The sequence below is a fragment of the Perognathus longimembris genome, chromosome 17 (genome assembly GCF_023159225.1).
Source record: "Perognathus longimembris pacificus isolate PPM17 chromosome 17, ASM2315922v1, whole genome shotgun sequence".
Lineage (NCBI taxonomy): Eukaryota > Metazoa > Chordata > Mammalia > Rodentia > Heteromyidae > Perognathus > Perognathus longimembris.
This window is the reverse complement of record NC_063177.1, coordinates 44,292,329-44,316,103: the sequence shown is the minus strand read 5'-3', so window position 1 is coordinate 44,316,103 and position 23,775 is coordinate 44,292,329. Positions and strand designations below refer to the sequence as shown.

At 40.8% G+C, this 23,775-nt stretch overlaps 1 protein-coding gene across 4 annotated transcripts in view; it reads right to left on the bottom strand.

Annotated features, from left to right (window-relative positions):
* Map3k3 (mitogen-activated protein kinase kinase kinase 3) overlaps positions 1 to 23,775 on the bottom strand; it is a 67,170-nt gene that overhangs the window by 39,585 nt on the left and 3,810 nt on the right. For 2 of the 4 annotated variants that reach the window (XM_048364979.1, XM_048364980.1), the window contains exons 2-3: positions 12,392 to 12,513; positions 9,639 to 9,731 (exon numbers count right to left, since the gene is read on the bottom strand). In XM_048364979.1, coding sequence (XP_048220936.1) covers positions 9,639 to 9,731; positions 12,392 to 12,513 — 215 coding nt within the window. The remainder of the gene's footprint in view (positions 1 to 9,638; positions 9,732 to 12,391; positions 12,514 to 23,775) is intronic. The other 2 variants (XM_048364982.1, XM_048364981.1) reach the window with 1 other exon arrangement.

Genomic DNA, 23,775 nt, shown 5'->3' with positions numbered 1-23,775 from the left:
TCTTTCCTTCTTCCCTTCCCCTGCTTTATCCAAAGTGGCTCCCCTGGGTACCCAGTAAAATCTGGGAGGGCATGTTTATCCTGTTGTATGTCCCCAGTACTAAGCAAAAATATAGTATATAATATTCTGTTAAATGGCTGAATGAACTGAAGAACAGAACTGTGTGTAAATGTTTAAAATAAGGGGAGGTAAGTAGGATGTGGTGCCTTAAGCCTGTAGTCTCAGATCCAGGGGCTGAGACAGGAGGACAGATAGAGCCCAGGAGTTTGAGAGGTCAGTTTGGCAACACAGCAAGATCTCATCTCTTTTTGAGAAGAGAGAGAAAGAAGAGAAGAGAAAAAGTTGGAGCTCAAGAGGTATCTCATTGCTACAGCACTTGCTTAGCATTCATGAAGCCCTGAGTTGATCCCCAGTACTACAAAAAATTAAAAAACAGAAAAAAATAGAAAGGAAAAACAAGGGGAAACAGAACTATTAGATTAATTTTTTAATGAAAGAGAAAGAGATACTATAAAAGGGTAAATGAGCAATCTGAGGGAGGGTTAAGAAAATGACGAGAGTTGGGTGTTGGCTCATACCTGTTACCCTAGCTACTTGGGAAGCTAAGAGCAGAAGGATCTCAATTTAAGGCCAGACTGGGAAGAAAAATTTGTAAGATCGGATCCCAAAAGTAACCAGCAAAAATAGGGCTGGGAGAATGGCTCAAGTGGTAGAGCCTCAGTGTAGTAAGCAAAAAAGCCCTAAGCTCAAATTCTAGTACTGCCACCAAAATGAAAAGAAAATGAGAAGAGGGGGAAATAGATATTGCAGAATAACAGTCATAGAGGAAAAGACAAGATTGTTAAGAAACCAGCAAATAATAGCTGAAGGAAAGGAAGTTCACAGTTGATGAATGAAAATTATACTGAGAGAGGGAAGAGGTGACATTGTCCCAAAAGAAATGTGTTCATTACCTGATTTATGTAATTGTAACCTCTCTGTATATCACCTTTGCAACAATAAAAGAATAAAAATAAATGAAAAGAAAACTATACTGAGAAAGACAAAGTAATAGACTCTGGGTGGAGAAAAAGAAAAGTGTTTCAGATTATCTAACAATGAGAAAAACATAGCAGTCAGAAAATATGACAGAAAAAGGAGAGTTTAAAAGGAAGGAAGGGTGTATAAAAGGCTTCCTTTTCTCAAGGGATTAAGGGGACAGAATTCTCTTCCAATCAACTGAAGTGCAATAGCAGCTATAATTTAGTTCTAAATATTATTGAGACTCCCAGTGAGATTTCATTTATGTGAATTATAACTACCACTATTTACTACATTAGCTGGGCACAACTAAAAGCTGGGCACAATGGTGCACAGCTGTCACCCCAAGCTCCAAGAGATAAAGAGATGGAAAAACCAAGGTTTTAAGGCAACCAGAGCAGAAATGTCTAGAAACTTGATTCCATGGAGGGAAGAGAGACATAGTAACATGCCTACAGTCCCAACAGAAACAGGAAGCCTAAAGTAGACTACCGTGAGGCTCAGGTTGGCCAGATGGAAAGGGAGACCCTATTTGAAAAATAACCAGCAAAAAACAGATCTAGAGGCTTGGTTCAGTGGTATCATGGCAACCTAGAAATCACAAGGCCCTAGGTTTAATCCCCAGTACCATGTATACATACATACCTACATATACCCACATACACATAAACACAGACACACATAAAACACATTAGAAACTAAAAAAGAAAAGTCATATGTATTTATTTAGCCAGTTGTGGGGCTTGAACTCAGGGCCTGGGCCTTTGCACTCAAGGCTAGTGCTCTACCACTTTGAGTCACAGCACCACTTCTGGTTCTGGTGGTTAATTGGAGATAAGAGTCTCATGGACTTTCCTGCTCTCCTGGCTTCAAACTGTGATCCTCAGATCTCAGTCTCCTGAGTAGCTAGAATTACAGGCATGAGTCACCAGTGCCAAGCCCTTAGGAATATTATTATTAACCTTTAACAGATTGAGTTATCTTCATAAGAAATTGTATTACAATAAGGTTAAATTTTTCCAAGGTCAAGTCAAGTCATGGCAGGGAGGGGAGAGATGGACTGACACACACACACTTAACCTCATTGTAATTCAGCTTCTTCTGGAAGAACTAGGATTTAGATCCTGAAGTCTCACTCGTAATTATCAAGTTGTATTACAAATTAGCTTCACACAAGCAAATGAGGTTTATTTTACTCTAACACACAAGCCTTCAAAAGAAACAATGGAGCAGTGCACCAGTAGGTCACGCCTGTAATCCTAGCTATCAGGAGGCTGAAATCAGAAGATTGCAGTTCAAAGCCAGCCAGGGCAAGAAAGTCCATGAGACTCTTATCTCCAATAAATTACTAAGAAAAAGCCAAAAGAGGCACTGTGGCTCAAGTGGTAGAGCATTAGACTTGCACACAAAAAGACTCACAGACAGCATCCTAGCCCTGAGTTCAAGCCCCAAAGACCGGCAAAAGAAAAGAAACACTGAAAAAAACTTATATAAAGGCCTGACTTATATGACCTGACTTTTTAGAACTCATGAAGAAATGGCAAGTTCCTATATCTGGGGTAACAGTGGAGTCAGAACCAGTAGATTGGGTTACCAATCATGCAGCAAGCTGGGGAACCAGAGAAAAACCTTTGGCTAAGATTGTGGGTAGATGGGAGCGAGAAACCAGGAAGGCAGAATGTTCTTGTATGATCTGCGTTCTAGACGCACAGGTAAATGGGAAGGTAGAGGGACGATGTAGAAGAAACTATATATCAAGTCAAGGTTTATATGAATGACAGAAGTTTTTTCACTGACTTCTTTTTCTCCTTCCCCCAAAATGCTACACAGTGATGGCCAGAGTCCCCTAAAGCATGATGGGTCCCTGAGACATGCTGCCATTTGACATGCCACCCCCAGATTACCACAATCAGATTACCCACCTAGGGCTCTGGAGTATCCTAAGTGCTTAGCAAACTTATAACCCTGTCTGCCCCTGTGAGGCAGATGGCCACATCTTGTCAGTGCTCCTGTCTATAGCCCAGCACAGTTGGTATCTTATTATTATATATTTTAGGTACTATATATTATAATGTTACATATTATTGTATATCATAGTTATTTTAAGTAATAGATTTTCATAGTTTAGATCTAAAACAATTGAGTAGACAGAACAAAGTTCCAATAGACTCTCCCCGTCACACAAGTCTTCCCTGTTATTAACATCTTACAGTATACTTCCTTTGGTTATGATTAATCAACATCGATAAGTTAACTGAAGTCTATAGTTTATTCAATTTCCTCAGGTGTTTTTTTTTTGTTAAATTTGATCTTTTTGCTTTCTTAAAAAAATAAATTGTGTTGTGGAAAACTGAAGGCATAGCTTAGGAGCACAGTTTGCTGGGGCAAGCTCAAAACTCAGCGTTCAATCCTCAGTATAAGTATAGAAAAGAAAAAAAATGGTTAAAAATAATAGCTCTCAGGCTGGGAATATGGCCTAGTGGCAAGAGAGCTTGCCTCGTATACATGAAGCCCTGGGTTCAATTCTCCAGCACCACATATATAGAAAACGGCCAGAAGAGGCACTATGGCTCAAGTGGCAGAGTGCTAGCCTTGAGCAAAAAGGAAGCCAGGGACAGTGCTCAGGCCCTGAGTCCAAGCCCCAGGACTGGCCAAAAAAAAAAAAAAAAATAATAATAATAATAATAATAATAAAATAAAAAATAATAGCTCTCATTCCCTATCTACCTATCTATTTCTGTCTCTCTCTTTCTTCTTTCTTTCTTTCTTTCTTTTTTTTTTTTTTTTTTTTTGCCAGTCCCGGGCCTGGTCACTATCCCTGAGCTTCTTTTGCTCAAGGATAGCATTCTACTTGAGCCACAGTGCCATTTCTGGCTTTTTCTGTATATGTGGTACTAAGGAATCAATCCCAGGGTTTTATGTATGCTAGGCAAGCACTCTACCATTATGCCACCTTCCCAGCTCCTATCTCTTGTTTTTTTGTTTTGTTTTTTAAGACACAGTCTCACTATGTAGTCTAGGTCTTGAGTTTGAAGCTACTCAAAATTCTTCTGCCTAGGCCTCTCAAGTACTTGAGATTACAGGCATTTACCACCACACCTGGCAAAAGCCTTCATTCTTTAACTGGGACATTATATTTAGATACACCTATTAAGGAGCCTCCCAAGTCTCTTTACAGGACTAAAGGAACTAAATTTATTTCTTAATGGGTCATAACCCAAATACTGCTCTACATGAAATTAGTCAAAATGGCAACTGAACCTTTACTTCATTCTACTCAAACCTGACCAAACCCATGACTAGTAAGCAGCATAAACAAAGATGCTTTCTCTGCTGCCATGACAACTGTCCCAGAGCAGGATGCAGGCCTTCATGGTATATTCAAATCTGTCAAGTTCTGAAATCTGAGACACTCCTCTTGGGCTGACAACAATAAGCCATGAATAAAGGAGGTTCAGATAAAGATAACTTATTCAATTTCTTCCCAGCAACCACTCTCCTTGACCTCTCTGAGGCATTCTGCTCTAGTAGCCAAGTCTTTCTTTAATGTTTGTGGCTCTGTTCCAGCCCAGGGAACCTGCCTACGACACTCTAGCCACTTCTGCTTCTTTGCTGATTCCTCTTTTTTAAGTCCTTTACAATCCCACAAGACTGCTGGGTGTGTGTGTGTGTGTGTGTGGTGTGTGTGTGTGTGTGTGTGTGTGTGTGTGTGTGTGTGTGTGTGTGTTAGGGCTTGAACTCAGTGCCGGGTGCTGTCCCTGAGTTTTTTGCTCAAAACTAGTGCTCCACTTCCGACTTTCCTAGTGCTTAATTGGAGATAGTCTCATGGACTTTCCTGCCTGGGCTGGCTTTGAATTGCAATCCTCAGATCTCAGCCTCCTAAGCAGCTAGGATTACAGGCGTGAGCCACCAACACCCAGTTGTGACCACACACTTCTGACTTCTGGCTTTCTTCTCCTCTCTGGGCTATTATTGATCAATTACTTAATTAACTAGTTAATTAATAGGCAGGTCTTGGTTTAGATCAGCCCTGAGTAAAAGAAGACCCTATCTGAAGAATAACTAAAGTAGGGCTGGGAATGTGGCTTAGTGGTAGAGGGCTTACCTAGAATGCATAAAGCCCTGGGTTTGATTCCTCAGTACCACATAAACAGAAAAAGCCAAAAGTAGCGCCATGGTTCAGGTGGTAGAGTGCTAGCCTTCAACAAGAGCCTCAGGGACAGTGTCCAGGCCCTGAGTTCAAGCCCCAGGACTGGGGGGAAAAAAAGACTAAAGTATAAAGGGCTGGAGGTATGGCTTAAGTCATAGAGTGCTTGCCTAGCTCTAAATTCAAAACTCAATACCACTACCCCCACAAAAAAAAAGGATAATAAAGGTTCATTATCCTTTAGTTAAAAGTATGTTTTGTTTAGGATCAAAAGTGTTTAAAATGCACATTTAGGACTGAAAGAGAGATAGCATCTGTATCTTCCATAGATTGCAAGATGTCTCCTTCCTTAGTGAGGGCAGTGGTAAAATGCTCACAAGTATTTCCTGTGCTCTTCTGCATTTCCTGAAGTTAGTTTAGACCTTTGTGCTCAGTTCTGATCAAGAGCTGGGGAGTGAATTCAGCTCTATACTCTTCCGTGGCAGTTACATGTCTCAAGATAATGGAGTTTCCCTCAACACAGATTAGTGACTTGTAAAAAAACAAAACAAAACAAAAAACCAGTCTTCCCCTCCCTCCTCATACTGAACATACTGTGTTAAGTCACTGGGACTTGTGGTTTATTTGTTAACACAGTACAAAGTTAGCTTTGTTGCCAAACTGATTTGGCAACAAAACAATTTGCCAAGTCAGTTTTCTGTAATAGTTTGTGGTACTGGCAACTGAACCTAGGGTCTCACACATGCTAGAGAAACACTCTACCAATAGCTTTTATATACAACCCCTAAAAATTCTATTTATAAATGTGACTCCAAAAATTACCCTAGTTCAATGTAAGAGATAAATGAAACCAATTTTCTTAAAAAAAATTATTCAGGAGCTAAACAGTAGTGGCTCATGTCTGTAATTGTAGCTAGCTACTCTAGGACGTTGAGATTTGAAGGCTCTGACAGCCCAGGCAGAAAATTCCAAGAGATTACATCTCCAAATAACCAGCAAAAAGCCAGGTTGTTGGGGTGGTTCACGTGATGCAGTATTAGCTGAGTAAGTTTAAGGTCCTGAGATCAAACTCTACTACTAGCAAAATAATGATGGCAATGATGATGATGATAGACTGTGTGTTGCTATTTCTTATTTATGAAATGGCCAGCCTGTCTTATCAATAGCCTTTATAAGAGAAAGCAAGTCCTAGGATGATTCACAGTAAAAGCAAAAGACAGTCTTCACAATCACTGACCATGCAAGAAATATATATATATATATTTTTTGGCCAGTCCTGGGCCTTGAACTCAGGGCCTGAGCACTGTCCCTGGCTTCCTCCCGCTCAAGGCTAGCACTCTGCCACTTGAGCCACAGCGCCACTTCTGGCCGTTTTCTGTATATGTGGTGCTGGGGAATCGAACCTAGGGCCTCGTGTATCCGAGGCAGGCACTCTTGCCACTAGGCTATATCCCCAGCCCAAGAAATATTAATTCCTAGAATTCTCTTCCTCTAGAACTGATAGCCAAGGCCCAGGCCTGCTTGTGCTCTGCTATGAAGAAAGCACATTTTCCATTATGAACATTCATTACATCTAGGGAATCAGGTCCAGACCTTGGGTGCTAGTTAAGCCTCTACCTGCCATTTTGGTAAAATTCAAAGGAAAAAAAAGGAGTTCTGTGGAATAAGGATTCTATTTCTTTCTCCACTGAGATTTTCAGAAATAAGGCTGGGTCCCAAAGTTTGCAGAAAAACATCAAACATGGACATGGTATCATGGCCCAAGTGGTAAAGCACCAGCTGTAAGTGAAAAAGCCAAGTGAGAGCAGGTCCTGAGTTCAAGTCCCAGTACTAGCACAAAAAAGCCCACTCTCAATCAGATAATCAATAATGACACTCACTAAAGATGGAAAAACCTTATTTCTTTAATTCCTCTATACTACATATACATAATTCTAATTACGTTTTTTTTTTTAAGTTTTAAGTTTTCCCAAAGCTCACACCCATGGTGTCAGGCCATAATAGAAGTGATAATAATCAGTACAACTTTACATCTGCACTTTTTTTTTCTTGATTGGGGGCTTTAACTCAGCGCACTATTCCTTAGCTTTTTTGCTCAAGGCTAGCACTCTACCACTTTGAGCCACAGCCCCACTTCCAGTTCTTCAGTGGTTAATTAGAGATAAGAGCTTCACACACTTTCCTGCCCAAGTTGGCTTCAAACTGTAATTCTCAGATCTCAGCCTTTGGAGTAGCTAGGATTACAGGCATGAGCCAGCTTCAATTGTACAATATTTTACAATGTACAAGGCACTACATACACTGTCTATGATTTTACAATAAAGTTAAGAGGTAGACATAGAGGGTACTAATTATTTCTATATTTCAGCTGGAAAAACTGAGGTTCAGAAAGGTTATGAGGGGGGCTGGGGATATGGCCTAGTGGCAAGAGTGATTGCCTCGTATACATGAGGCCCTGGGTTCAATTCCCCAGCACCACATATACAGAAAATAGCCAGAAGTGGCGCTGTGGCTCAAGTGGCAGAGTGCTAGCCTTGAGCAAAAAGAAGCCAGGGACAGTGCTCAGGCCCTGAGTCCAAGCCCCAGGACTGGCAAAAAACAAACAAACAAACAGAAAGGTTATGAGGCTGGGAATATGGCCTAGTGGTAAAGTGCTCGCCTTGTATACATGAAGCCCTGGGTTCGATTCCTCAGCACCACATATATAGAAAAAAGCCAGAAGTGGTGCTGTGGCTCAAGTGGTAGAGTGCTATCCTTGAGCAAAAAGAAGCCAGGGACAGTGCTCAGGCCCTGCGAATGGCAAAAAACAAAACAAACAAACAGAAAGGTTATGAGTCATGTTTAGTACAATGATTGTGATTAGGTATCAGATTTGGGTTTACTACCTGGCTCCATTCAATACCTTTGTGTAAAAGCTCTATGAACCTCAAAATATGATTGTTGTTAACTATTATTGTAGAAAGCACATTGTAAAGTGTAAAATCTCATGTCAATAAATGATTAACCAACAATTCTATGATACCACCTCCCTACCCTTCCCCTGAGCATTTTACACCTACCTAAGTTGTCAACCCTAATAAAGAACTAGCACCCACTGATAAAGCATTGTGACTTATGAATGCTGAAGAGATGTTGCACATCATGGCCTGCAAAAGCCATCCACAGGCCCAGCCACACGTAGGATGTGTCATACACCTAAGATGTTCAGTCAGTTATATACTGTTATATGTATGCAGGGGCCAAAAGGACAGAAGGGAGAATACAAACAGCACAGAACCTATCTCCTGAAAACAGTTCATAGCTGAGCACTTCATTGCCTGCTTAGAATGCTTACTTGTTCTCAAATGCATTCTTTCTTTCAATTAGTTACCAAGTTTGTTTACTTAGGGAAGAGAATGTCTAAAGTCTTGGCAAGCAGATATGAATTGGGTTCCCTAGTTCTTCCAGGCCTCATCCCTAAACAAATCAATGAACCCAGATCCCCTGGCTTTCCTTGCTGTGCCAAGCTTGAGCCCTATGAGGCTGTGCCAATATCAATTCAGTCTTGCAGCCAATATTGCTATTTTCTTACTGAAGAGCTGTTTGTCTCTGCCAATACCATTCCACCATTGAATAAACAACAGTTCCCACCAGCTAGAATAATTGGCTGCCTTCAACTGTGACAATGCAATTTGAATCTTAGTCAAATTAGACATTTCTTAGCCCACTTTGGCATCTCTTAGTCATTTAAGTTAGATCTTTCTTTTTTAAAAAAATTCTTCTATTGGTTCTGGGGTTTGAACATGGCCTCAGACTTTAGCTTGCATGTTCAGCTGTCCCTTAAGCCATGACTCCAACTCAGATGAATTTTGATATTTTATTCCTTTTTCCTCCTAAGTATGGACCTCTTGGCATAAAAGTTGGTTTCATCCTATGTCAAACCTAACAACAAAAATCACAATAAGCCAGACAGTGGTGGCTCACGCCTGTAATCCTAGCTACTTAGAAGGCTGAGATCTGAAGATCATAGTTCAAAGCCAGCCTGGACAAGAAACCCCGTAAGACTTATCTCTCATTAACCACCAGAAAACCGGAAATGGTGCTGTGCTTCAAAGTGGTAGAGTGCTAGCCTTGAACAAAAGAGCTCAGAGACAGTGCCCAGACCCAGTTCAAGCCCCAAGAGGAGCATGCCCCCCAGAAGCCCACAAAACAAAACAAAACAAAATCCAAATTCAGTTTCTCAATTAGCCACATGTGCCTGGGTAGGAACATATTAGACATCATAAAAACTGTGTAACAGAAAGTTTTTAGATAGCACCGAAAGAGGCTGTTAAATAGTATTGTGAGAAATTGTAACTAGAGGTCCAGAACACAGGTAATAAGTAACCAGTGATTTACAAATCCACTAAAACAACTTGTCTGGGAAATGAATTCTATTCGTCCAGCATGAGTAGCAGGCTGAAAAGCTTTAACACATAATTTGGGTCCTTACCAAAAATTTCTTTTTCTCACTGGCCCCTGCACATGAGCTTGTTGTTACTGTGGGCCTGTTCAGAAGGGCTGAGCTGCTGCTGAGGTGTTTTTTCTTTAAAAACAAAAATACTAAGGTTAATACTTTGTCTCCTCCATGCAACAGAAAATGTGTGATGTTATTCAAGTAAACTGTGGGTCCTAGGAGCCAGTACCTCTTACAAGTACTTTTGAACAAATTGTCAGTCTTTTCTACAATTCTATAACCACTGACTTCACTCCAATAAAGGCATCAGACACATATTAAACAAAAAACAACCAACAAGGTTGTATGCCAGTGGCTCATACCTGTAATCCTAGCTACTCAGGAGGTTGAGATCTGAGGATCAGGAAAGACTATGAGACTCTTATCGCCAATAAATCACAGAAAAAGCTGGAGGTGGTACAGTTGCTCAAGTGATAGAATGCTAGCCTTGAGCAAAAAGCTCAGAGACAGGGCCAAAGGCCAGAGTTTAAGCCCAGGACCAGCAAAACCAACAAAACACTACCCTACAGGACTTCAAGATTTTTCTCTTTTCTTGGTCAGCTGTGGGGCTTGAACTTGGTCTTGGTGCTGTCCCTGAGCTTTTGTGCTCAAGGCTACTACTCTACCACTTCAAGCCACAGTGTCACTTCCAGTTTTCTGGTGGTTAATTAGATGTGAGTCTCAGGACTTTCCTGCCTGGCTGGCTTTGAACCTTCAGAATTCAGCCTCCTGAAAAACTAGGATTACAGGTATAGGCCACCAGCTTCCTGTTGGATTTTTCTTATAATAACTTTTAGGCTGTAACAAAGATTCATAAAAGGTAATCTCCCTTTAAGGAATGATTAGGGACTACCTCTATTCCTCTTTTTTCCAGACTGGTCCCTTTGGCCTTTCCAATTAAAGAAAACTTCTTTTTTTCCACCACTAACTGCTATCTACTCTTAATAGTCCAGCTTGGAGAGAGATCAGCTAACTAGAGCAGTGTTAGCAAGCACACTACACATAGGAAGACAGGAAGGAAAGTGAGGTCATTAGACTTCAGTGTGGGGGAGGGGCCTCACTTCTGGCAAAATACTCCTTCCCAAAGTAACTTTGACTGCAAATTACCAGCAAGGGAGAACTCACACAATTGTACAGAATAATACATGAAAGTAGGAATAATACACGAAAGTGGGACAAGAATGGGTCCCAAATTGTGCCCCCAGTTCCATAGATAATTTTAACAACAACAAAAAAGCAGTTCTCTAAACTAATCTTTCTGTTATAACATGCAACAAAAGACACCCCCACCCCACAGTGTTCTGTGAATAGAAAAAGTTCTAGAGACTTGGTAGACAAGACAGAAATGAGGAGAGAGATTAGCTAATAAGAGAGAACTACAAGGAAGAAAGTCATGGACAAATTTTCATCAAACAAGCCCCAAACAGCCATCAGATCTATAGCACTAGGTGCCTACCAGGTAAGAAGACTCCTCATCCACTACTCTTCTCTACAGGCCCCAAAACCCTGGTGACTTGGTACAATAAATAACACTGGAAGTAAGAAAATTCTCAGCAAAACAGAAGTTTCTATATTAACAAAAATAAGAAATGAGGGCTGCGAATGTGGCTTGGTGGTAGAGTGCTTGCCTACCATGCATGAAGCCCTGGGTTCAATCCCTCAGCACCACATATGCAGAAAAAGCCAGAAGTGGTGCTGTGGCTCAAGTGGCAGAGTGCTAGCCTTGAGCAAAAAGAAGCCAGGGACAGTGCTCAGGCCCTGAGTTCAAGCTCCAGGACTGGCAAAAAGGAAAAAAAAATGAGCTGGGCACCAGAGGCTCATGCCTGTAATTTTAGCTACTTAGGGGGTTGAGATCTATAGATTGTGGTTTGGAGCAAGCCTGGGCAGACAAATCTGTGACACTCCCATCTCCAATTAACCCTCAAAAAGCCAGAAGTGGAGTTGTGGCTCAAGTGGTAGAGCAATAACCCCAGTACTGGCATAAAGAAAGAAAGGAAGCAATAGGAAGACAAATAAGAAGAGAAAGAGAGAAAGGGAGAAGGAATGGGAAGGAGGAGGAGAGAGGAGGAAAGAAAGAAAGGAAAAGAAAGATGTTTTCCTAAAGATACACACAGGATTCATGGGAGTCAATAAAACAGGCACTCCTACCTCCCTGGGCCAATAATGGGAAGTGACAATAACAAAAACCACTTAATTTAATTAATTTCCCTTCCTAATTATACTTTATGTAAGCTAACACAAAAATCAGTTACTGTTTCCTAAGCACATAGTAGTGGGTTTTTTGGTTTTTTTACTTGTTTTCAGTTTTTCAGAGGGGGATATCTAACCCAGGACCTTCATAAGCACAAGCACTCTACCACTGGGCTACATCACCAGCCCCCTGAATGCATACTGTAAGGTAGCTAAAAACCTTTTCAGTTACAGATCTTGAATCTGATCTGCCAAATAATCAGTAAAAGTTTTATATATACATATAATATATAAACTTATATATATATAATATGAATATTGGCTCTGGAACAAGTGAAATTATTTTTTCCTCTGCAGGTGAAATGCTACACTCAAGGCTATGGGACTCTAGATTATGAACACACACACACATGATTGGGTCCATATATCACTTACCATATTACAGAATACAAAAGGAACCAATAGCCTGGTACCTAGAGTAGCTTTGACTTCTCACATATTTCCCACTTGAAATCCTGTCTACCACAAATCTAGTTAAGCTGTGCCAGAGACACACATACCTGCCTATTTGGGTGACCCGTGTCCTTGTTCTTCATAGTCTCATATCCAGATACCCGAGGACGTCGACTCATCTGGAGGGCCACCAGATCCTTCATGATTGAGTCCAATGCCTCCTGTTCATCTATATTGAAAGAGAGCATATAGGCTAAGATACTTAAATACAGACTAGCAAAGCACTTCCACACATTACCCACTAATATTTAGGAAGTTACACTCAGGTATAATGTCAGATCTGTAACTGCAGTCACATATGACGCCATTATGTCTCCAAAATGTTGACTACAGCAATCTGAATTTTAATGTCCTCTTAATAGCCCTCCAATCACGTTCCTGGCAGCAATATTTGACAACTGAAGGCAACTAAGGGAAGTACGAGCAGCTTCTCTAGTGCCAGAGAAACATAATCAAGAAAAAACAGAAGCAAAGTTCCAGTGAAGAACAACACAGCATAGGTTATTGAAGGGCACTGAATCAAAAGACAAATTCAGAGAGATCTGATTATTGGACACGGTCTCCAACCTATTCTCCTCTCACTTTGGTGGTACTGGGGATTGAACCTAGGGACTTACACTCTTCTACTTAAGCCACAAAAGTGCACTCCCAGAACTTTTGTTTTTATTTTTGAGCTAGGATCTGGCAAGGTTTGCCATGTTTGCCTCCAACTCATGATTCTCTTGCCTTTGGCCTCCAGAGTCAGTAAGATTATATAATAAGCATGACCACCAGGCCGGCTTTCTGTTGCTGTTAAAGACAGAGTCTTACTATATTATAGCTGGCCTCAAGCTCAAAATCCTCCCACTTTAGCTTCCTCAGCACTCATATTGCACGCATACAACTATACTCAGCCAGATCTATTCTTAAACTACCATGTGTAGGAAAGTATATCTTAAAAGTAGCAAACAAGGCCTTCAGGTAGCTGTTTTGAACAGAAATTGTTTTACAAGCCAAGCCTTTGAATGTGTGCCCCCCCCCCAATTCTTTACAAGTTTATGGGCCTTCTGTTTCCCATAGGGATGTCAAAGGGCAGTTCTGTTGTTTTTCTTCCCTATCTGATCAAGTAAGCATTGTGTCTATCTCACAGGCTTTGCTTTTAATCCCCATCTCTTGAAATAGCATGGAGTGTTCTCAAGCACTGAAGACAACCAAGCAAAACACAGCCCAATTCCATGTTTTAGAATTTTCTCCTAGGTCTTTAAGAGAGCTTTGTCCATTCAAATAACATTAAGGGACTGAAAAGAAGTAACTCTGCTGATATGGAAGGAAACTAAAGGGAAGAGTTGTTACACTTGTTTCCATGCCATGTGAGTCACTTAGGGACCTAGGGCACACCTTTAGAAGAAATAAGCATAAAAAAAACTCCACCTAAAGAGAGTGCCTATTTTCCACCTTTTATCTTTGTCTCTTGGAAATATTCTAATACTTGCTGGAGAGAAGAGAACAGCCCCTCACATTATTTGCCTTTCCCCTCTTTCTAGACCAATCTGCTCGGGTATCTACCATGTGCCTGAAGAGGTACAAGAAAGGGACAAAAGTACCTACAAAGACTATTGGGGGGAGGGAGGAGATGAGGTATGGCTCAAGTGGTAGAATGCCTGCCTTTATCAAACGCAAGGCCTGAGTTCAAACCCTTGTATCAACAACAACAATTAAAAAAAAAAAAAAGCTCCATGCCAGGCACTGGAGGCTCACACCTGTAATTCTAGCTATTCAGAAGGCTGAGATCTAAGGATCTGGATTCGAAGCCAGCCTGAACAGGAAAGTCCATGAGACTCTTATCTCCAATTAACCACTAGAAAAGCAGAAGTGGTACTGTGGCTTGGGTTTGATCCACAGCACCATAATCAAAACAAAACAAAATAAAAACTAGACTGTAGCATTTAAACTAGGAAAGTTGGAAAATACCTATATATTGTTGGGTGCTGGTGGCCCACGCATATAGTCCTAGCTACTCAGAGGTCTGAGATCTGAGACTCAAAGTTCAAAGCCATCCCAGGAAGACAAATCTGCAAGACTTTTAACTCTAATTAATGAGAAAAACCTGGACCTAGAGGTATGGCTCAAGTAGTAATGCAGGAGCCATGAGCAGAAAAGGCCTAGAGAGAGCTCAAGGTCCATCCAGTACAGCCATAGTGTAAGGGGCTGGAGGGAGAGCTTATTTATTAAATTGGCTTATAGTATTAAACACAATACATAAAGTTAACTGAGCCAGCTGGGAATGTGGCTTAGTGATAGAGTGCTTACCTAACATACATGAAGCTCTGGGTTCGATTCCTAAGTACCACATACACAGAAAAAGCCAGAAGTGGCACGCTGTGACTCAAATGGTAGACTACTAGCCTTGAGCAAAAGAAGCTCAGGGACAGTACCTAGGCCCTGAGTTCAAGCCCCAGGACTGGAGAAAAAAAGTTAACTGAGCCAACTGTAACAAGAAATTGGGACCAAAATAGGAAGTATTTAGGACTAGGTAGTTGTCTGAGGAGCATCCATCAATAATAATTGAGAATTTCAGGGTAAAGAGTGCGGAACATTATCCCAGCATGCTGAAGGTCTTGTAAGGGGAAAAGGGTTTCAGTTGTCTTAACTCAGATAACTGAACCAAGATGGATATAATGCACATAAATGCACACAACACACATGCGTGCATACATGCGCAGACACACATTCAAGTATAATCCATAAGTGTAACTTGAAGTGTAACTTGAAGTTCTGAATAAGATGATGCTGTTATGCTGTACTCATTCAGTCCTTAAGGGGTTTATTTTACAAACTGTGCGCCTGTAAGGTTTATTAGCAATAAGATAGAAAATTGAGCAAGTTTATACCATAATTTTGTAGAAAAAAGGAACCTGCTCAGTTCCATATTTCATCCATGAAAAACCTGCAATATAGGCAGTTTCGAGGAATAAATAAAAAGGAAATGTAAACCATTGTAAACGTTTTCTGTTTCTGTTTCTGTTTCTGATGCATGTATTATCATCTGATTTCAGAATATTTCATAAAGACAAAATTAAGTTCATTTCATTTTGTGTAAAGAAAAAAAAAGATGATGCTGTTATAAGAGCCAGTTTATCAGGTTGACAAATTCTGTTTCCAGGAAGCTAACCAATTCCTGGCCTTACTTAATGAGTAAACTTGTTTGGCAGTTCTAGCACCAAGAACACACTAAGGCAATGGTCTGGCACTGTTGCTTGAAATCTAGGACAACTGATACAACAAGTAAAGCATGGTTTTGCATCTGATTTTAGAGCCAAACGTATTACAACAAACAGACAAGTTTGTCAACTGATACTTCAAAATGAGGACATAGATAAAGACAGGAAGTAGATCAAGTAGCTCTTAGGCATTTCCTCCTGGAGATTTTTAACTAAATTATCAGTGCTCCCTCAGTGTGGTATTCCTTAACAAATAAACAAAACTTCAAAGAAACAGTTTTCTTAGAATGCAGCAGTTAGTAACATACACTTTGCATTGGAAAGACATGAATTTAAGAGGCTTTAAGTGCTGGTTGCAGGTGGTTCATACCTGTAATCATAGCTACTAGGGGGCTGAGATCTGAAGATCACAGTTCAAAGCCAGCCCAGGCTGGCTCATCTCTAATTAAAAAGTCAGATGTGGAGGTATGGTTCAAGTGGCAGAGCACCAGCCTTGGATGAAAAAGCCAAATAAGAGTTTAGACTCTGAGTTCAAGCCCCAATGCTAGCACACACGCACACACACAGGCTTTACGCAAATGATTTATTCTCCCTAAACAAGAGAATTGCTCTGAAAGCAAAAGAAATGACATACTGAAGGTAGGGGGAGCAGGAAAGGAAATGAAGGAAAAGAAGACTTACAAATTACTTCTTAAGCTATTCAACACTTAGTAATGCTAAAAAAATGTTGGCTTTTATTATCATCAATAGGAAAAAGGTCAATGGAAAAAGACTGGAGGCTATCTAATCCACCCTAGTACTTAATTTTGTTCCTGGATTTTTATTAATCATTACCAGCCATTTACTAAATATTATCATGTATTATACATTAGAAAGTTTTAAAAGCTATATAAAACTTTAGAAGTGAAAGGATAAACACCATATCAATATAATATTATTTTTATTTTATTTATTTAGTTTTTGTGTCGGTCATGGGGCTTGAACTCAGGGCCTGGTGCTTTTTCGCTCAAGGCTAGCACTCTACTACTTTGAGCTATAGCACCACTTTCAGTTTTCTGGTAGTTAAATGGAGATGAGAGTCTCACAGACTTTCGTGTCTGGGCTGTCTTTGAACCATGATCCTCAGATCTCACCCACTGAGTAGGAAGGATTATATCCGTGAGCCAACAGAACTTGGCTGAATTAGATAATATACAAACCAGTGCACAAAAACACCAATGTATAGAAAACATTTTCCAAAATATGAGTTGAAACAAATTACAAAGATGAGTTTACACAATTATTAATAATATAAAGATTCAGAAGGGCTGGGGATATGCCCTAGTGGCAAGAGTGCTCGCCTCATATACAGGAGGTCCTAGGTTCAATTCCCCAGCACCACATATACAGAAAATGGCCAGAAGTGGCGCTGTGGCTCAAGTGGCAGAATGCTAGCATTGAGCAAAAACAAGCCAGGGACAGTGCTCAGGCCCTGAGTCCAAAGCCCAGGACTGGCAAAAAAAAAAAAAAAAAAAAGATTCAGAAAAGCTATGTCAGAGAACTGAAAGAAAAAACAAGTAGGGAATAGATGGGAGTGGGACGGAGGAAGAGTATCAGGGACTGATCAGTGAAGAACCCTAGCAGAGTAGGAAGAAGGAAAGCTGGAAAAGAATCCTATGGGATGGGAACGTCCCACCCATGTAGGCTGGATATGCTCAGAATCGTTTGGTACATGAAGAGACAGACGTGTATACTTATATTCTCCATGGTTGCCCATGGCCTTTTGCCTTTATTGATAACTGTAGGGCCTGCAAATGTTATACACACACATACGGACACACAGACACACACACACACACACATACACACTCACACACTTCTCCAAAAGGCCCTTGGCAGAAAAAAGGTCCCCGCTCCCATAAGAGAATGGGGTGGGGGGGCAACACAAGAACGACATTATAGAGGCCAAGTCCAATTAAAGGTAGTGGCAGCACAGGCCAGGCCTGTCCAATAGAATGGCAGAGATAAAACAAAATTTAAAGGGAACCAAGAAGCTGAACATTAAAAGAAAATTGGAAGTAGTAGAAATGAACTGCTCATCTGTGGACATGTGGACAAATTGAGTAGGAACAGAAAATAGTGTGTTATGGCTGGGCACCAGCAGCTCATACTTGTAATCCTAGCTATTGAGAGGCAGAGACGGAGTATCCCTTTGAGGCAGGGGTGGGGGACACACGGGACGGGGCAACAATGACGACGATGACACGACTACTTCCACACACTCAAATCTCAGCTTGTCATCCCAGCTACTCAGGAAGCTGAGGTCAGCCTTCAGCAAGAAAGTGACATAGCACCAGCCTAGTAAATATGAAGCCCTGAGTTCCAAACACACACACACACACACACACACACACACACACACACACACACACTAGTGTGTTGAAACATAACCTTGAAAAGATTGTCAGAGTACAGGGGTGGTCTCATACACTTAGAAGTTACCAGAGGCCAGGTGCAGTAGCTTATGTCTGTAATCTTTACTCAGGAAGCTGAGATTTGAGGATCTTGATTTGAAGCAAGTATAGGCAGAAAAATCTGAGACACTCTTATCTCCAATTAGCCAGCAAAAAGTGGAGGAGCGGCTCAAGTGATAGAACACTAGCATTAAACGGGAGGAGAAAAAAGCTACTAAAAAGAACAAAGCAAAATAAGTTAATTTTAGAGATTAAGAGATCAGGAATCCACTCAGTGCTGGTGGCTCATGTCTGCAAATTCTAGCTCCGCTGATATCTGAGACTCCTTGCTTGAAACCAGCTGAAGCAGAAAAGTCTGTGATACCCTCATCTCCAACTGGCCAGCAAAAAGCTGTTAGTAGAAGTATGGCTCAAGTGACAGCACCAGCCTCGAGCATTCAAAGCCAAGCAAAAGCCCTGAGTTCAAGCCCCAGTACGGGCACAAAGCAGAACAAAAAAGAATCTAGGAAGGAGAGGAGCAGAAAACAGAAAGGATGGGATCTATGAAACAAGGATTAGCATTCATACTTAAAAAGTAGGTCTGATGAGGTACAGACAACTCATGCCTATAATTCTAGCAACTCAGGAGGCTGAGATCTGGGGATCTCAGTTTGAAGCCAGTCTAGGCAGGAACGTCTTTGAGACTCTTATCTCCAATTACCAAAAAAAGCTGGAAGTGAGGCTGTACTCAGGTGATAGGTAGAGGGCTAGCCTTGGACAAAGAAGCTCAAGAACAGTGCCTAGGGTTCCAAGTTCAAGCCCCAGCACTGGTACACACACACACACAAAGCAGAAGTTCTTCGTGTGGTGGTTCATCCCTGTAATCCTAGCTACATGGGCTGAGATCAGGAAGATTATGAATCAATGTGAGTCAGAGAAAAAAAATCTGTTAAACTCTATCTCAACAGAAAAGGGTAGGCTGTTGGTGCATTCTCATCATCTCTGTTAAAAGCAGGAACTATTGCCAGGTCCTAGTGGTTCATGCCTGTAATCCTAGCTACTCAGGAAGCTGAGGTCTGAGGATCTTGGCTCAAAGCCAGCCTGGAAAGGAATGTCTGTGAGACTCTTATTTCCAATTAATCACCAGAGAACCAGAAGTGGAGCTGTGGCTCCAAGTGGTAGACTGCTAGCTTTCAGCAAAAGGAATTAAGGGACTGTGCCAGAGTTCAAGCCTCACAACCAGCTTAAAAAAAAAAAAAAAAAGGAACCATTAATAGAAGGTTGCAGTACAAGCCAGCATGGGCAAAAAAGCTGTGGCCATATTTGAAAAGACCAAAGTACAGCTGAAGTTGTAGAGTATCTCCCTAGGAAACACAAAGACTTAAGTTCAAACCCCAGTACCACCCCCAGAAAAGTAAAAGCTCTTGAGTACATTCTTAAATGTTTTGTGAGGGGGTACTAAGGATTGAACTCAAGAACTCATGCTCACTTGGCTTGCTTGCTCGGCTGGCACTCTACCACTTGAGCTACATCTCTAGCCTGGCTTTTTGCTAACACTTTGTCATGGACTTTTCTGCCTGGACTGGCCTCAAACAACATAATCCTTTAGATCTCAGCCTCTGGAATAACTAGGATTATAGGTGTGGCTGGCACCGAGGCTCCATAATAGTTTAATTTTTTTTTTCTTTTTTCAAGCCAGTCCTGGGGCTTGAACTCAGGGCCTGAGCACTGTTCCTGGCTTCTTTGTGCTCAAGGATAGCACTCTGCCACTTGAGCAACAGCACTGCTTCCGGCTTTTTGTATCTATGTGGTGCTGAGGAATCGAACCCGGGGCTTCATGCATGCCAGGTGAGCAGTCTACCGCTCAGACACGTTCCCAGCCCTCCATGATAGTTTTAAATGGACCAGTTTTCACCTCTATAGGGAAAACTGTTAAAACCTGAAGAAAGGAATCGAAGAAGATACCAGGAAATGGAAAGATCTCCCACATTCATGGATAAGCAGAATTAATATTGTAAAAATGGCCATACTGTCAAAGGTAATCTACAAATTCAACTCAATACCCATTCTTCATTGAGGTAGAGAAAACAATCCAAAAATTTATAAGGAACCATAAAAGACCCCAAATAGCCAAAGCATTTTTAGGCATAGAAAAAACAATGCTGGAAATACCACAATTCCAAACTTCAAACTTCAAACTACAGAGGTATAATAACAAAAACAGCTTGATACTAGCAAAAACATAGGTCTGAAGATCAAGGGAATAGATCAGAAGATGCAGAAATAATGCATATACTTACAGTCATCAGGTATTTGACAAAGGAGCCAAAAATATGCATTGGAAAAAAGACATCCTTATCAATAGTTGGGAAATAAATTGGGAAAACTGAATGTCCATATGTAGAAAACTAAAATTGGATCCCTGTTTGTCATCTTGTACCAATATCAACTCAAAATGGATCAAAGATCTCAACATCAGACCTAAATCTTTGAAACTACAACATGGAGTAGGAAAAACATTAGAACTGGGGCTGGGAATATGGCCTAGTGGTAGAGTACTTTCCTCGCAAACATGAAGCCCTGGGTTCGATTCCTCAGCACCACATAAACAGAAAATGCCACAAGTGACGCTGTGGCTCAAGTGGTAGAGTGCCAGCCTTAAGCAAAAAGAAGCCAGGGACAATGCTCAGCCCCTGAGTTCAAGCCCCAGGACTGGCAAAAAAAAAAAAAAAGAGAACTTATTAGCATAGGCAAGAACTTTCTGAAGAGTCCCAGGAACACAGCAAATAGGAAAGAGACTTGACAAATGAGATTACATCAAAATAAAGTTTCTAAACAGAACAGAACATAGTAACTACACTAAAAGGACAGTCACCAGACTGGGAGAGCTTTACCAACTATCCATCCAACCAGAGCCTAATACCCAAAATATACAAGGAGCTAAAGAAACTAAGTTCCCTCCCCCAATTAATTACCCAATCAATAAACAGGGAAAGGAGTTAAATAGAGACTTCTCAGAAGAACTAAGAGTAAATAATAAAAATGTAAGGAAAAGCCCAACATCCCTAGCCATAAAGGAATGAAAATCAAAGCATTATGATTCCATCTCACCCTAGTAAGAGTGGCCAAAATCAGGAATTCAAACAACAACAAATGATGGTGAGGATGTGGGAGAAAAGCACACTGTTGGTGGGAAGGTAAACTACTACAGCAGTCTGGAAGGTAGTTTGGTGGTTCCTCAAAAAACTAAACATATGAGGCTGGGGACATAGCCTAGTGGCAAGAGTGCCTGCCTCGGATACACGAGGCCCTAGGTTCGATTCCCCAGCACCACATATACAGAAAACGGCCAGAAGCGGCGCTGTGGCTCAAGTGGCAGAGTGCTAGCCTTGAGAGGGAAGAAGCCAGGGACAGTGCTCAGGCCCTGAGTCCAAGGCCCAAGACTGGCCAAAAAAAAAACAAAAAAAAAAAACTAAACATATAACTTCCCTATAATCCAGTAATCCCACTATTGGGAGTCTACCCAGAACATTACAAGTCAGGATATGGTAGTGACACTTGTACAGTTGTTTATTGCAGCTGTATTCACAATGACCAAGTTAAGGTAACAGCCCAGATGCACAACAAATGAGGGATCAAGAAAATATGGCACACATACACAATGGAATTTTACTCATCCATTAGAATAACATTATGTCATCTGCAGGGAAATGAATGGACCTAGAACAAATCATGTTAAGTGAAGTAAACCAGGCTCAGAGAGACAAAAGGTGCAAGTTTTCACTCATATGTGGAAGCTAGATTTTTAAAATACAACTAGGCATGATAACATATACAAGGCTCAACACATTTACACACCAACTGGCAAAAGGAGAAATACTTAAGGGGAGGCAAAACTCCTCTGAACAACTATTATCCTGCTTCTAAAACAAATACCAGGAAGTGGAAACATGTTTTGGGGAGGTGGGCAAAAAAGGGTACAGCAATGGAGGACGGGTGAGCAAATGTAGTCATTATATTCAGTGTACATTATGTAAAAAAATAAACTATGTAACCTGAGGATAGGGATGGGAGGGGAAAACTGAGGGAGACCAAAGGTAGGGGTGACACTAACCAAGAAGCATTGTATTCATAACTTTATAGAATTGTAGCCCCCCCGTACAACTACTTAATACTACTACTACTAATAATAAATAACTACTAATAATAAAGAAGGGTCTCATAGAAACACTTCTCATTTATGAGTTCCCTTGGCTAAAAACCCAGAAAAGTTGCCAGAAGCACCAGGTCCTCCCATAAACATCCATCATCTCGCAAGATGTCTGTTTACTGTGCCATATACCTTCTCTTTTCCATATATACAAATTCCCAAAGTAACATTTTAAACTTCGTTTTTACTTAATGTTACTTCATCATCTTGCCAAGGCTTTATCCAGTTCTACGAAATTGTCTGATCACACTCCTCACCCAGAAGAGTCTGTGTTTCAGTGTACCCCTGAGTCAGATTTTACTTTCTCTCCATGACATTTCATGTACTTTCACTGCCTCCACCCTGACCATACCCAGGAAAAAAAATAATTTTACAAGAAGTATGTGTAATAAAGCCTAATCCTCAATTTACTGGCTCACATCTGTAATCCTAGCTAGTCAGGAAGCTGAGATCTGAGGACTGCAATTTGAAGCCAGCCCAGGCAGGAAAGTTGTTGGACTCTTATCTCCAATAAACTACTCAGAAAGAGCTGAAGTAGCACTGTGGCTCAAGTGGTAGAGCACTAGCCTTGAGCACAAAGAAGCTCAGGGACAGCACCTGGGCCCTGAGTTCAAACCCCAGGACTGGCCAAAAAAAAGGCTGAAATAGCTAGGTGTAGCCAGTGGCACATGCCTTTAATCCTAGCTACTCAGAAGACTGAGACTTCAAAGATTGAGGTTGAAAGCCAGCTAAGGCACCAAAGTCTGCAAAACTTCATGTACCATTGGATATAAAACAAAAACAATAAAAAAATACCGCTGGGCTAGAGGCATGGTTCAAGTGGAAAAGTGCCAGCTATGAGTGAAAAAGCTGAGCAAGCAGAGTTCAAGCCTCAGTACTAACAACAACAAAAAGTAGATGTGGTAGTACATGCTTGCAATCCCAGTACTTGGGAGAAAGAGGCAGCAACCTCAAATTTCAAGTCCAGCCTGCCTGCACTAATATAATATAGCCAGGCTCCATCTCAAAAAACAAAACTAAAAAGACAATACAGACATATAAAACTTGGAAAACATGGTTGAAACTTTGCCAGATCTCAGAGTCAAATCCAGGTATTTGTATTTGTTTTTAGGATATATAATAAACATTCAATAGTAATTGATGGTTTAAATTTTTTTAAGTACACATTAAAGGACTGGAAACTGTAGATTATGTGTATTAAGCCATACATTATAGTATTGCTCTCTTCTTCAGTGTTTTGTTACATATTTATCAGAGTAGCTACAGTCAATCCCTTGTTGAATTTACTGGTTGAACATCCCTAGTGTGAAAATCCAAACTAAGAAACAGACTAGTGTAAAACCTGTAAAATCTATGCAAATATTTAAAAATCAAACAAGCAAAACAAAAGACAAGTAGTTATCCCCCTCCCCACAAAAAACCCTCCATATATTGAAACAGTTCTAATACCAAGCACTCTAGATAAAGAATACTCAATTTGTATTTTGTTTTACTCATTCCTACTTCACCTTACTTCTTCAAACAGAAAGACAATACATACTAAGTACTTGGCAAATGAGTAAAGAATGGATAACTCACATAGAACCAGG